This window comes from Phocoena sinus, chromosome 16 (assembly GCF_008692025.1).
Source record: "Phocoena sinus isolate mPhoSin1 chromosome 16, mPhoSin1.pri, whole genome shotgun sequence".
Lineage (NCBI taxonomy): Eukaryota > Metazoa > Chordata > Mammalia > Artiodactyla > Phocoenidae > Phocoena > Phocoena sinus.
In genome coordinates this window covers 56,645,710-56,659,193 of record NC_045778.1, presented here as the reverse complement: position 1 = coordinate 56,659,193, position 13,484 = coordinate 56,645,710, and the positions used below count along the sequence as shown (strand labels likewise).

The window sequence follows — 13,484 nt, the reverse complement described above, 5'->3', positions numbered from 1 at the left end:
AGATAACACAAGAGGAATATGCATGGTAATAAAAACAATCTATAATAAACTTGTAAAGAAATGATTCTGGTTTACATGTAACTCTGCTTAAACTGACCATGACTGAATGATTAAACATTTTCTTCTCCTAACATAATGCCCATTCATTATAAGCTAAGCTGGACTTGGTTTCTTATAAATCTCTTATTTCCTTGGATTTATCTACTACACCCTTACTTTATAGCCATTTAACTAAAGCCCCTCGTCAGAAGGATACCAGATTCATTAAACAGAGGCATCTTCTTGTAAGAATCTGCACTTCAAAACAGCCTCTGAAGAACCAGCAGCTGGCTCTCCAATGTAGCTACCTCTCATTTCACATTATCACAGAAACGGTGCAGTTTACTAACCACTCCTTCCTTACGGAAGACTCAGTAGCTGTAAAAAATTTTTGTTCATTTCAGAACACATTTCAATACTTATTAATTCCAAAGATCCGAACACCATGTAGCTGTGGCATTTTGGGAATTAGCACACTCAGGAGAGAAGCTGTGTTTAAGATGAAGTGAGTTGGATCATACTTCATATAGAAACTTGTCAGAAAATATAGAATTATTGGAGAAATTGTGAAAAACTTCCTTGAAGATGTAAACTGTACTCCATAGTCCAGTTGTTCCCAATGAGTTAGGAGCCTCGCTTTACCCTGGTCAGGAGTTTCAAATGGTGTTCCTTTTACTGCATGCAGAAATACATACATGCCCAGATTATGTATAACATTTGTTAAGGTCCAAGCAACAGGAACACTGAAGAAGGGAATACTGAGTAAAACGATATGAAGCAAGCCAACTCCCAAAGCATATGTCAGCCACATATCCCGGCTGTTCATTACATGGGTATTTGGATTCACCTCACTCTGGGCAGCTCCAACATTCATGTTTGCGCCGCCACCCCACTCCCGGCGGCTGGCTGGCTCAGAGCAGTATCAGCTCCGCGGTGGCTGCAGGGCTAACGGCGGCATCTCCTCCATTATGGTTTATTGCAGGATATTGAATATAGTTCCCTGTGCTACACAGAGGGACCTTATTGTTTGTCCATTCTCTGTATACCAGTTTGCATCTGCTAATCCCCAATCCCAATCCAAGCCTCTCCCACCTCCTTCCCCCTTGGCAGCCACCAGTGTATTCTCTATGTCACTGATTTTGTTTCTGTTTCATAGATAGGTTCATTTGTGTCATATTTTATTTATTTATTTATTCTTGGCTGCATTGGGTCTTTGTTGCTGCACGCGTGCTTTCTGTAGTTGCAGAGAGTGGGGGCTACCCTTTGTTGCAGTTCATGGGCTTCTCATTGGGTGGCTTCTCTTGTTGTGGAGCACAGACTCTAGGTGCATGGGCTTCAGTAGTTGTGGCACGCAGGCTTAGTTGCTCCGCGGCATGTGGGATCTTCCCAGACCAGGGCTCGAACCCATGTCCCCTGCATTGGCAGGCAGATTGTTTAACCACTACGCCACCAGGGAAGTCCTGTGTCATATTTTAGATTCCACGTATAAGTGGTATCATGTGTTATTTGCTTTTTCTTTCTGACTTACTTCACTTAGTATGATAATCTCTGGTTGCATCCGTGTTGTTGCAGATGGCATTATTTTGTTCTTTTTATGGCTGAGTAGTATTCCATTGTATATATGTACCACATCTTCTTTATCGATTCACCTGTCAACAGACATTTAGGTTGTTTCCATGTCTTGGCTATGGTGAATAGTGCTGCTGTGAACATAGAGGTGCATGTATCTTTTTGAATTATGGTTTTGTTTGGGTATATGCCCAGGAGTGGGATTGTTGGGTCATATGGTAATTCTATTTTTAACAACTAAATATTAAGTTAAATTCAAGTTATATATAGACACATACACGCAAGTGATACCAGACAGATGGTCACAAATGGGTTGTAATGCAAACATCATGTTCATGTATGTAGTTTAGCATTTATCAACTATGCAGCTATTTTGCACACTGTTTGGCGTGAGCAAATAGTTGGGTGAAGAGTTACAAGCTGAGAAGCTTTGTAGGATATGTGCGTACATCTGGTGTCGGATCTGCATGGGTTTAGCTTGTGCACTAGGAGCAAAGCAGGTGGTACAGGACATAACAAAATCCACCTGAAGATAGTTTTGAGCATAACAAATTCGGGACACTGAACGCCATGCCTTTCTCGTCCCCACAGAAGGAGAGGACAGAGCGGCTGGTCATCTCTCCCCTGAATCAGTTACTGAACATGTTCACGGGGCCCCACAAGCTGGTGCAGAAACGCTTTGACAAGCTTCTGGACTTCTATAACTGTACAGAACGGGCAGAGAAGCTGAAGGACAAGAAGACCCTGGAGGAGCTGCAGTCGGCCCGGAACAACTACGAGGCCCTGAACGCCCAGCTGCTGGACGAGCTGCCCAAGTTCCATCAGTATGCGCAGGGCCTCTTCAGCAACTGTGTGCATGGCTACGCCGAGGCCCACTGTGACTTCGTGCGCCAGGCGCTGGAGCAGCTGAAGCCGTTGCTCTCGGTGAGGCCCGCCCTCCCCATGGAGAGGTAGAATCCCAAGTTCTCCTGGAGTTTTTCTGGGAATACACAGCCAGGTTGTCAGAGACATTATTAAACTAGGTAGATTAAGTATGTCACTGGGTCAGGCCTGTCGGGAATCAGAATTCTTGATCCCTTGATGGAGCCGGGGAACCTGTGGCCTTTAAATGGCTCTCTTTCCACCCTGAGAGATCCCGGAGGAGCCAGCCAGCTTGGGCTGTGGGCACTGGGCTGCGGTGTTGGTGGCTTACACTTGAGGAGTTTTAAGGAGACTGTGCCAGTCTTGGGATCGTTCACGTGTGTTCTCTTCTTTCCTCTGTCTCTGGTCTCCCTGTGCATGGACTCCAGTTACTCAAAGTCACCAGCAGGGAAGGGAACCTGATTGCCGTCTTCCATGAGGAGCACAGCAGGGTCCTGCAGCAACTCCAGGTTTTCACCTTCTTCCCAGAGTCTCTTCCTGCCACCAAGAGGTCATTTGAGAGGAAAACTATGGAGCGCCAGTCCACCCGAAAGCCACTCCTGGGCCTGGTGAGTGGAACTGGAGAGGCTCATATGGCCTGGTGGTTAAGGTGTGAACTCCTGAGTGAGACCGCCTGGGTTCAGATCCCAATTCTGACAATGACTCACTCTGTGTCCTTGAGCAAGTGCTTCATTGGTTTCCTCATGTCTAAAGCACAGATAATAGTTATACCTACATCATAGAGTTGTTTTGAGATTCAAATGAGTTAAAATATGTAAAACACTTGGACGTTGCCTGACACCATTATTAGTTAGCATTATTCAAGTAAGCTATTATCATCATCATTATTAATATTGATGGACTCAGCTCTGTCTCTACAGATGAGCAATTTAATAGGAGTTTAAATATTTTATTATAATTGGAGAATAAAGGTTATTGAGTTCAAATCTATCATGCTCTCATTCATTCCTTCACTCACTATCACTAGGCACCACTAGTGTGCCTCCTGGTACAGACTTCAAAATGCCCTCTGAAAAGCATTCTTGGATCCTATCCTATACAATGAAAGGAGTTAGTAAAGGATTAATATTAGTACTTTGATCAGTGAAAGGAACTGGCTTAAGGGTATGTTAATTCTGCCAGGCTCCGTATTTTTGATCATGTATTGGAAAAGGTGGTTATCTGATACACTGCCGAACAGTTAATGGCTGACCACTTTTTAACCTGGAGTTATTTTCTTTTTGAACTCGATTCTTGCATATTCTGAAAAGTACGGTAAGATATACCAGATTATATGGGGTAAAAACCTAAAAGACTGCTGATTTATCTGTGCTTACAATATTTTTGCCCCATGTAATCCCATAGACATTAATTTATGTGATCTAAAAGAGGAAATCAGATTTTTTAATCACGTTTACTTTTTATTTTTATGAATATTGTTTTTATAGATATGAAGTCTAGATAAGGAAAGTCTCAGTTGTTTAGATTCATACAGTAAAATACAAGAAGACCTACTCATATTACTTAGATATTTTGATTCTTTAGGTGGCACTTTAATCACATATTTTTGTTACAGGATAACAGATATAAAACTAAGGGTGTGTTAAATTTTCTTACTACAAAGGCACCAAAACGTGACCCAAGAGATTACAGTTTTTACCTGTAGCCACATGGACTGACTCAGGCGCAAAGGCATCTGATGGGAGTAGGGAGCTGGCTGTCATTGCCTCCACTTCTGAGACTGACAGCATACGGGATTAAATAGAGCTGCTGGGATAACGGCCAGGAAGGGGTTTTGATGATTATATTTCTTTTTTTGTTTTTTTTTTGCGTTATGCGGGCCTCTCACTGTTGTGGCCTCTCCCGTTGTGGAGCATAGGCTCCGGACGCGCAGGCTCAGTGGCCACGGCTCACGGGCCCAGCCGCTCCGCGGCATGTGGGATCTTCCGGGACCGGGGCACGAACCTGTGTCCCCTGCATCGGCAGGCAGACTCTCAACCACTGCGCCACCAGGGAAGCCTGATGATTGTATTTCTTATATTGCCTTTCAGCCAAGTTACATGCTTCAGTCGGAAGAACTCCGGGCCTCCCTCTTGGTAAGGTATCCCCCTGAAAAGCTCTTCCAAGCAGAACGGAACTTCAATGCTGCCCAGGACCTGGACGTCTCACTTCTGGAAGGTGACCTGGTGGGCGTGATTAAGAAAAAGGACCCCATGGGCAGCCAGAACCGCTGGCTGATTGACAATGGAGGTAAGAACAGTAGGCGACAGATTACTGTAACTCTGAATGAGGAAAGAGTGATTTGGGCTGTGCCTGAATCCTGGGTAGGCCAGAGAAAAATATGAGAGTGTTCGGTTAAAGGGAAAAGCAACCTTAAAAGTTGTCTCCATCTCGAGAGAGTGTAATGCTCAAGTCATTACTGAAACAAAACCAGTCTTTGATTTTGTTTTTGTTTTTTTTAAAAATTCCAGAGGAGACTCCATTACTTACCTTGCAAGATCTTGCCTTGCTTTACCTTTACAGACAGTGAATCCTGCCTGAAGGGTCCTTTGCCCTCTCGATTCTAACCTGAGTGAACCACAAGTTCTGTAGGTGTGTTTTGTGAGCATATGGATTTAAAACCTTTAAGAAGGGGTTGTTTGCTTTTTGAGTTACCCCTGCCCCCAACCAACAAACAATTTTACTTCATGACTATTTAGGGAATGACTTTAAAAACAGCTTACAGCTTTTTTTTCTGTTGGGAGTGGGGGTGGGGAAGGCATACAGAATTTTTTTTTCAACGTACAAAGAAGAATAATGAATAACAATTCCAAAATCTGAAAAGCTTTGAAATATCAGAGGTTTTTTTTTCAGAACTAATTTGCCAAAACCTGCCCTGATCTGAACTCATTTGGTGACAAAACCTGAACAAATGATGTGAGGCTGTTTATGATCATTACTCTTCCCTTTTGGTGTGACTAGTCGCATACGTTTTGCTACAGAAACATGAATGGGTTTGACTATGGGGTGTTGACCCAGACCCTGCTGGGTATATCATGAAATCTATAGTATACTTAATTACCTTTCCTAAATCCCCAAATCTGAATTCCAAAACACATCTGGCCCCGAGTGTTTTAGAAAAGGATTGTGGGCCTCTATAATAAACATCTATGTTCATACCACAAGAACTGAAAATTTTAACATTTCTCAGTTTCTTTAAAAGTGTTGTGTGGATTTTTTTCTCCTCCCTCAGCCCCCTGCTCTGCCTACCCAAAATAGTAAAGATTGAAGTGGGAAAGGAAGGACGAAGGATGGGGCCCCCAGGGTGATGACAGGTGAGAGCCACTGATAGACAGATGAACTCCTAGTGAAGATCCAGGATGTTTGAGCCCCCCCTGTCCTTGGGGTTCTTCCTTATCTGCTAAATCCTGGTGAGTAAAGTGGTAGCCAGAAGCTCATAGCATCAGCTCTTAGACCCTCCACCCCTTGGCATCTGCTCAGGGGACTCCTCCCCATTGCCCAGCAGATAGAACAAGTGCAGGCTGGCCTTTTTTTTAGGTCCAGGAAACACTCTGAAGATCAAGACAGAGATGGCCCTTGCTCAAGTCGAGGTTACATACTCTGGGTCCCTGCCTTAACAGATAATTCTTTCCTAATAAATATAACAATTTTTCCTATGGATTAGGGATCTCAATCCCTAATCTATGCTTAAAAGTTTTAGCTGAGGGCCCTCTCTGTCCTCATCTTAGGCAGTTTATTGATATGAACATGTGTTCGATGTGTATTCTAACTAATGTAAGCAGCTAGTTCCCACAGGATTCCCACCTCATTCCTAAACCAGGGACAGATTCAAGTGTGTGGTTGGAGAGGGCAGGGAGGCATATCCGAGGGCCTCTGTCATGCTGAGGATGGTTTTTAAAATCCCTTTTTACCACACTCGATGGACAATTGAACACATCCTTAGTTAAGTCTTCCCCTTAGCCTTTGTTCCCATGGTCTGGCCCTTCTGTTTTCTTCATCTACTCATGCTCACTCAGACATGTGGTCTGTGGTTGTTTATGTTACTGTCTCTTAATTCTCAGCAAAGCCCCTTGTCACTCACCTGTGGTGCGGTTGTAATAGGTGTGAACTGGCAGGAGGCCACAGCATCTTGTCTCTACCACCCACATTGTGCCCTGGGATGGTGTCTGTTCTGTTTGTCTCTAGGAATCTTATTTTGTCTCACTATTGACCTTAAACCATAGTTTCTTCTCTCCTGATTTCCTCCACCCTCCTCCTCCCACGAAAAGCTCTTCATGTTTGTTTTTCCTGCCCGCAGTCACCAAAGGCTTTGTGTACAGCTCCTTCCTGAAGCCCTACAATGCACGCCGCAGCCACTCCGACGCCTCCGTGGGCAGCCACTCCTCCACCGAGTCGGAGCACAGCAGCTCCTCCCCCAGGTTCCCCCGGCGGCAGAACAGCGGCGGCACCTTGACCTTCAACCCCAGCAGTGTGGCCGTGTCCTTTAGCTCAGGGCCTTCCCAGAAACAGCCTCCAGACACATCTTCACTGACGGAATTTGACCAAGGAACTCTCAGCGCATCCTTGAACTCAGAGAGCAGCCCTTCCAGATGCCCCTCGGACCCAGACTCCCCCTCCCAGCACGGGCCCTGGGATTCGGTAGACGCTGCCAGAGACCTTCAGCAGCCTGCTCCCACTCTGAGGAGCTCCCGAAACCCCAGGCATCCAGAAATGGCTGCTTACTCCGTGCCAGGGCGAAATGGGCAGGGTAGAGACCTCGTAAAAGGATGTGCAAGAACAGCCCTGTCTCTGGATGACAGAAACGGACAGCTGGAAAACAGCGAGGCGGAAGGCAACCAGGTGAGTGCGGCCTGGGTACTGTGGTTACTGCACCTGAGCAGATGCAGGTGATGCCCTCCCAGGAGTGGGTGAGTCAGAGGCTTTCCCAGGGCCTGGGGGTGACCTGGAGATGGGCTCGCAGACAAATCCTTAAAGCGTTTGTGGAAACTCGCTGCTGTAAGAGTGGGCAGCTCCACCCCTTCTGGGCCCTTCCCTGGCTGACTTCACAGGCTGTTGTGTCTTGGGGCATTTACAGGGTTGTACCATGAAGCTTTTCCCACTCTTCCAGTGTGCTGATTTTTCCATTGTATAAAGTCTGCTGTTTAACTCGTCCACTTAGTTTTTTATTCAAATAACTATATGTTTATTTCTAGAATTCAGAAATAAAAATCTGGCTCTGTTTCAGTTTTTCCTGTTCTTTTCATAATGGCCTGCTCTTGTCTTTGTATCTTAAACATTTTAAACCTACATATTTTAAAGCCACTTTCACATCCACAGCTGAGGAATCCCTGGCCACCTGCCTCTTGCCTTTGCTCACTTGCAGCAGTGAGTCTCTGTGTGTGTCTTACCATCGTCTGTGAGCTCTCTGTGGTTCTGTTACAAACCACAGCCCAGGACGCACATCCCAGCTCTGGACCCACCAGCAGGCAGTTTTTCTAGATGTGATAAGGGAGGAAATGGCCCTTTCTTAGATTCTGACTTTGTGCAAGGAGCTCACTTCTAGCGTCATAAGCTCCAGTTCCTGAGCAGGTCCTAAACCCCAGCCTTCGGGTGTGTATTCATCCCTGTGCCCCTGCGGGCCTCCTGACTTCTCCTTTTGATCACTGAATACCACCCTTGCTTTGCATGATAGCTTTGTTATGGGCACCTAGAGAGCATCCTTTCTCACTTTGAGGTTAGTTGTGTTTTGGGTTTTTTTTTAAGTTTTTTAAATTCAGAATTTCTGTGTTAGGGGTATGGAAGGGCATCCTTGTGTCTCATCCATCTTCCATGCTGACTGCAGCTTCTTTCACTCTTTAAGGCAACTCTGAAAGTAAAAATATGTGAATTTTGGTTTTCTTTAAATCTGACCTGTTCATTAGGGTAGCCACAAGCCGTATGTAGCTATTTAAGTTAGGTAAAATTAAACAAAATTTAAAATTAAGTTCTTTCATTTCACTAGGCATATTTCAAGTGTTCAATGGCCCATGTGGCTAAGGGCTGCCATATTGCATGGTGCAGATACAGATGGTCCCCATCACCACAGGAAGTTCTGTTGGGCAGCTTTGCTCTAAGCTGTTTCCCATTTCCTAACTCACTTTCTCTTCCTCACACAGGTCTATTTTGCTGTCTATACCTTCAAGGCACGGAACCCAAATGAGCTGAGTGTGTCAGCCAATCAGAGACTCAAGATCCTGGAGTTTAAAGATGTTACAGGAAATACAGAATGGTGGTTAGCCGAAGTTAATGGGAAGAAGGGCTATGTTCCATCCAATTATATCTGCAAAACTGAGTACACCTGAACCTGTTCTGCGTCCCATTCAACCTTGCTGCCTTTGCTTCCTTCTGCTGAAGGGTCCTGTTGTCCACTGAGAGGGCGCCTGCTCTTGAGACACTGGCCCTGCCTGCATGGCTTAACCATGGCACAGTAGGGCACAAGATAAGTCTTGCTCTCTTTGATTGGGCTGTCAACCTTGATGCTTGCTAGAATTTCTAGAATTTGAAATGGACCCTGGGGCTTGCAAGTGATTCAGTGACCGTGAGAAGAGAGGCCAATACTGGGGTCAGCTTTTGGAAACGAGAAATTTCCAGTCAGAAGACCAGTATCCAATATATGCTGGAAGCTGTGCTATAGCATTAGAAGAAGTTGGTGTTGGTTGTGCCATACTGAGTTTGGGGTGGCCCCATGCGCCATGATCGACTGACTGGAAACCGACTTGGATGAAAAGAATTCTCTGGGAGCCCTTTCAGGCTGCGCCTCTGCATGTGGCAAGGAGTTTGTCGACCTTGTACCAAATCTGGTGTTTTAAAACCTCAGTGTCTGGCACACATTCACACACACACCCCTTATTTCTAAAGGTCCCTAAAACGCTACCACCTGTAATCTTTTCTTATTTATTTCACTGCACTTCCAGATTGCTTGGGCAAAATTCAACTACTTTCTTTCTCCTTTTAAAAAATGCTTAGGGTCTTTCTTTTCCTTGAACCTTCATCTGAGAGGTTCTCTTCCCGTTAGGTGCTATCCTCCACACCTTGCTGACAGTCATCCTACTTTATATGGTCTGTGCGTGATAATGTCTCCTGGTCTCTCTCCTGAAGCTCAATATCTGATAGACTCTCCTAGGAGAACAGGATCAGAGCTCCCGCCATTTCATTAGAGGGACTCATTCTGCGATGGGCTGAAGCCAGTCTAGCCTGCTGGGAGACTGGATGCCTCTCCTCTTCATCCAAGCACACTACTGTCCACAGATGCAGAAAACATAACGCGTGTGTCTTATTTGAATTCGGATAAGCAGTCCCAGAAGTAGCTTATCCTAGACTTGGAAATAAGCATTTCCTGTTTCATCAGCCCCCGTGCTTCAGAGACCGCGGTCTAAGCCAAACAGAATCTAAAGTGCCTGATTGTGCCTCCCTCCACCTCAGGAAGATATTTACTAATCCTAACACTAAGAATCTCTCTCTGAAGTTTCTATTTGAGCAGGGCTCTGATTCTTAAGGTCTGCCCCAGACAAGAAAGCCTACCTTGGAACAGGAAACCATGAATTTTGTCTTTTAAGAAAGGGAATTAAGAACAGCCTTACAGCCCTTGCTCCTCCAAATGCACCTTTGCCTTAAAGTTATGATGAATTGGGAGACACCTGTGAACTCCTTGGCCCCCCTGAGTCTGCTGGTTGGTCAGAAGGAAGCAAGGCAAGAGTCTCTTGTGAATAGTGTTTGTATCTAGAGATGTTTATATTTAAGTAGTTATTTTATAAATAAAAGCATTTCTAAGGGCCATGAGTATGTTTTCTTGATTTCCCTCCACGTTTAGCCTGAACCTTCTCACATTTCTGGGGGTAACTTCTTGACAATCCAGTAACGCTCAGATCCCAAGAGATGGGAGAGACTAACTGAAGAAACTCAGGTCAAAAATTCATTTTGTCGGGACTTCCCAGGTGGCGCAGTGGTTAAGAATCCGCCTGCCAATGCAGAGAATACGGGTTCGAGCCCTGGTCCAGGAGATCCCACATGCAGTGGAACAATTAAGCCCGTGTGCCACAACTACTGAGCCTGAACTCTAGAGCCCGCAAGCCACAACTACTGAGCACGTGTGCCACAACTACTGAAGCCTGCACGCCTAGAGCCTGTGCTCTGCAACGAGAAGCCACCACAATGAGAAGCCCGCACACCACAACAAAGAGTAGCCCCCGCTCGCCGCAACTAGAGAGAGCCTGCGTGCAGCAATGAAGACGCAGCCAGAGATAAATAATTATTTTTTAAAAATTCATTTTGTCAAATATAATTTCAGCAGAATCACTGTATACTCAAAATATGTCTATGTTGCAGGCCTCGTCATTAAGCCATTTCCTATGACAAAATCCTAGCAAAACACAAAAGCTGGGATCTTGAAGAGGTAAGTATTTCCCAGCCATGACAGATGTGGAAACTGATGCACTAGTGATGAACTAACAAGTCCACACAGTAGTTCAAGCCAGATAGGGGGTGGGAGGGGGAGAAGTGGCAGGAGCACTAGCGGAGGTGGCACTGAAGACAGTGGGTGACAGAAGTATCACCTGATACTGTTAAGGAATAGGAAACGTAGGTGAATAGACTCCGTGGGAAAGAAACAGGCCAGTGAGGCCAACTCTTTCATTTTATGAGGTAGGAAGATGGGGTCCAGTGATATTGTGACTTGCCCAAGTGTCGCATCAATTTTTGATGGATCCTGAATTTAAACTTATGCCTCAGGCTGAGCCTTTCCACCTTGCTCTGGAGCCAGACTGACTTCAGACACTTAAGAGCTTTGTGACCTTGGCAACTTACCTAACCTGTGCTTCAGCTTCCTCATCTAAAGTAGAGAAAATACTACTGTCCGCCTTACAGGGTTGTGGTACGGATGGAATGAGTTAATACGTGGACAGTGCTAGAACGCTGGCACATAGTGAACAATAAACTGGAGAGCCCCGAGGTCCAAGTCAAGGAATTTAGATTTCATGAGAAACTCCTTACCTAGGTGGATTCCTTGTTGTAGGAAAGCTAAATGATAGCAGGATGATTTGGAGGGAGGACAGATCGAAGGCCGGAAAAATCTAATTAAGAAAGAGTTAACTGATGAGGCTTAAGATTGCTTGAGAATGGAAAAAAGCAGCAACATCCTATAAAGATTATGAAATTGAAGAAATGATGAATCCCTAACAAAGGGGAGGTCATTGGGATGGTAGCAAGTTTATGAAAAGATGAGTATTGTTGTAAACACTAGATGTCTGCTAGGTCTTGCTTTTTCTTTATTTTTAATTTATTTTTTATTGAAGTATAATTTACAGTGTTTCAGGTTATACAGAAAAGTGATTCAGTTATACATATATGTTCTTTTTCAGATTCTTTTCCATTATAGGTTATTACAAGATATTGACTCTAGTTCCCTGTGCTATACAGTAGGTCCCTGTTGTTTATTTTATATATAGTGATGTGTATCTGTTAATTCCAAATTCCCAATTTATCCCTCCTCCATTTTCCCCTTTCGTATACCATAAGTTGTTTTCTATGTCTTTGAGTCTATTTCTGTTTTGTAAATAAGTTCATTTGTATCATTTTTTAAGATTCCACACATAAGTGATATCATACAATAATTGTCTTTGACTTCACTTAGTATGATAATCTCTAGTTGCATCCATGTTGCTGCAAATGGCATTATTTCATTCTTTTTATTATGGCTGAGTAGTATTCCATTGTATATCTGTACCACATCTTCTTTATGCATTCATCTGTTGGTGGACACTTAGGTTGCTTCTGTGTCTTGGCTATTGTAAATAGTGCAGCTGTGAACATTGGGGTGCCTGTATCTTTTCTAATTAGAGTTTTTGTCTTTTCCAGATATGTGCCCAGGAGTGGGATTGCCGGATCATATGGTAGCTTTATTTTTAGTTTTTTTAAGGAACTCTCCATACTGTTCTCCACAGTGGTTGCTAGATGCTTTTTTTAAAAAATATTTGTTTATTTAGGCTGCGCCAGCTCTTAATTGCAGCACGTGGGATCTTTGTTGCGACGTGTTTAGTTGTGGCATGTGGGCTCTTAGTTGCGGCATATGGACTCCTTAGTTGCGGCATGCGGACTCCCTAGTTGTGGCATGCATGTGGGATCTAGTTCCCCGATCAGGGATCGAACCCAGGCCCCCTGCATTGGGAGCATGGAGTCTTACCCACTGGACCACCAGGGAAGTCCCTAGGTGATTTTATAAGTGTGGTCTTCAGACCAGCAGCATCACCATCCGTGTACCCTGGGAGCTTACTGGAAATGCAGGCCCCACCCCAGGCCAACGGCATCAAGTTACCAGGTGATTTGTGTGCGTGTTAAATTTGAGAAGTACCTGTGTAGGCAGTTATTTTTAGTAGAACTTTCTACTGTTGGAAAAGTAGGAATTACAAAAACCAAGGAAGGAAAGGGTGTCAGATGTTTCCTGCACAACAGAAGGAAATGTTGAAGAAAATTTCCAAATCCGGTTTGCCTGCTTACTTCCTGTCATGAATTTGCTCCCTTTCCTGCCTGGAAGTAGCTCTTCAGTTATGCTTTCTCCCAAGTGTCCTCGGAGAACAGGGAGTGGTGGTGGGAGTCTATCATCATCTGAAACATGTAGATTTCTGACCTCTCTCTCAAGATTGTTGTGAGAACAAATAAGATGATTCTGCAACTTTTTGTGAACTGTGAATTCTAGAAATACATGGTTTTAGTAAAGATTGGATTTTATGTCAGCCTTTTACTTAGTTGTGAAGCTGGAACTCTGCATTTTGTTTCAGGGTCAGGAGTAGTGTGCTCTGAATTGTGTTTCATTTGCAGAACCTTAGGCCTGAGGACCGAGAAACCTTGAGCATCATATACTTAATTCTAAATTCTCTCTCTGGTCGCTACACACAACTCAGGATTTTAAACTCTCCCATCTATTAGTACATCATATTGATGAAGTTTGTACTGTTTCACCTGGG

The 13,484-nt window shown here is 44.4% G+C and overlaps 2 protein-coding genes across 4 annotated transcripts in view; one reads left to right on the top strand and one right to left on the bottom strand.

Moving 5' to 3' along the window:
* The window catches only part of DNMBP (dynamin binding protein), a 110,970-nt gene extending 100,670 nt beyond the window's left edge, over nt 1-10,300 (top strand). For all 3 annotated transcript variants that reach the window (XM_032609029.1, XM_032609027.1, XM_032609028.1), the window contains 5 exons: nt 2,200-2,532; nt 2,898-3,077; nt 4,560-4,758; nt 6,806-7,347; nt 8,643-10,300. In XM_032609029.1, the coding sequence (XP_032464920.1) occupies nt 2,200-2,532; nt 2,898-3,077; nt 4,560-4,758; nt 6,806-7,347; nt 8,643-8,828 (1,440 nt within the window). In that variant the 3' untranslated portion in view covers nt 8,829-10,300. The remainder of the gene's footprint in view (nt 1-2,199; nt 2,533-2,897; nt 3,078-4,559; nt 4,759-6,805; nt 7,348-8,642) is intronic.
* Nucleotides 452-928, bottom strand: LOC116741869 (ORM1-like protein 1). The gene has a single exon (XM_032609031.1). It carries the CDS (start codon nt 911-913, stop codon nt 452-454), a length of 462 nt encoding a protein of 153 aa, XP_032464922.1. The 5' UTR covers nt 914-928.
* Nucleotides 10,301-13,484: the final 3,184 nt, after the last annotated feature.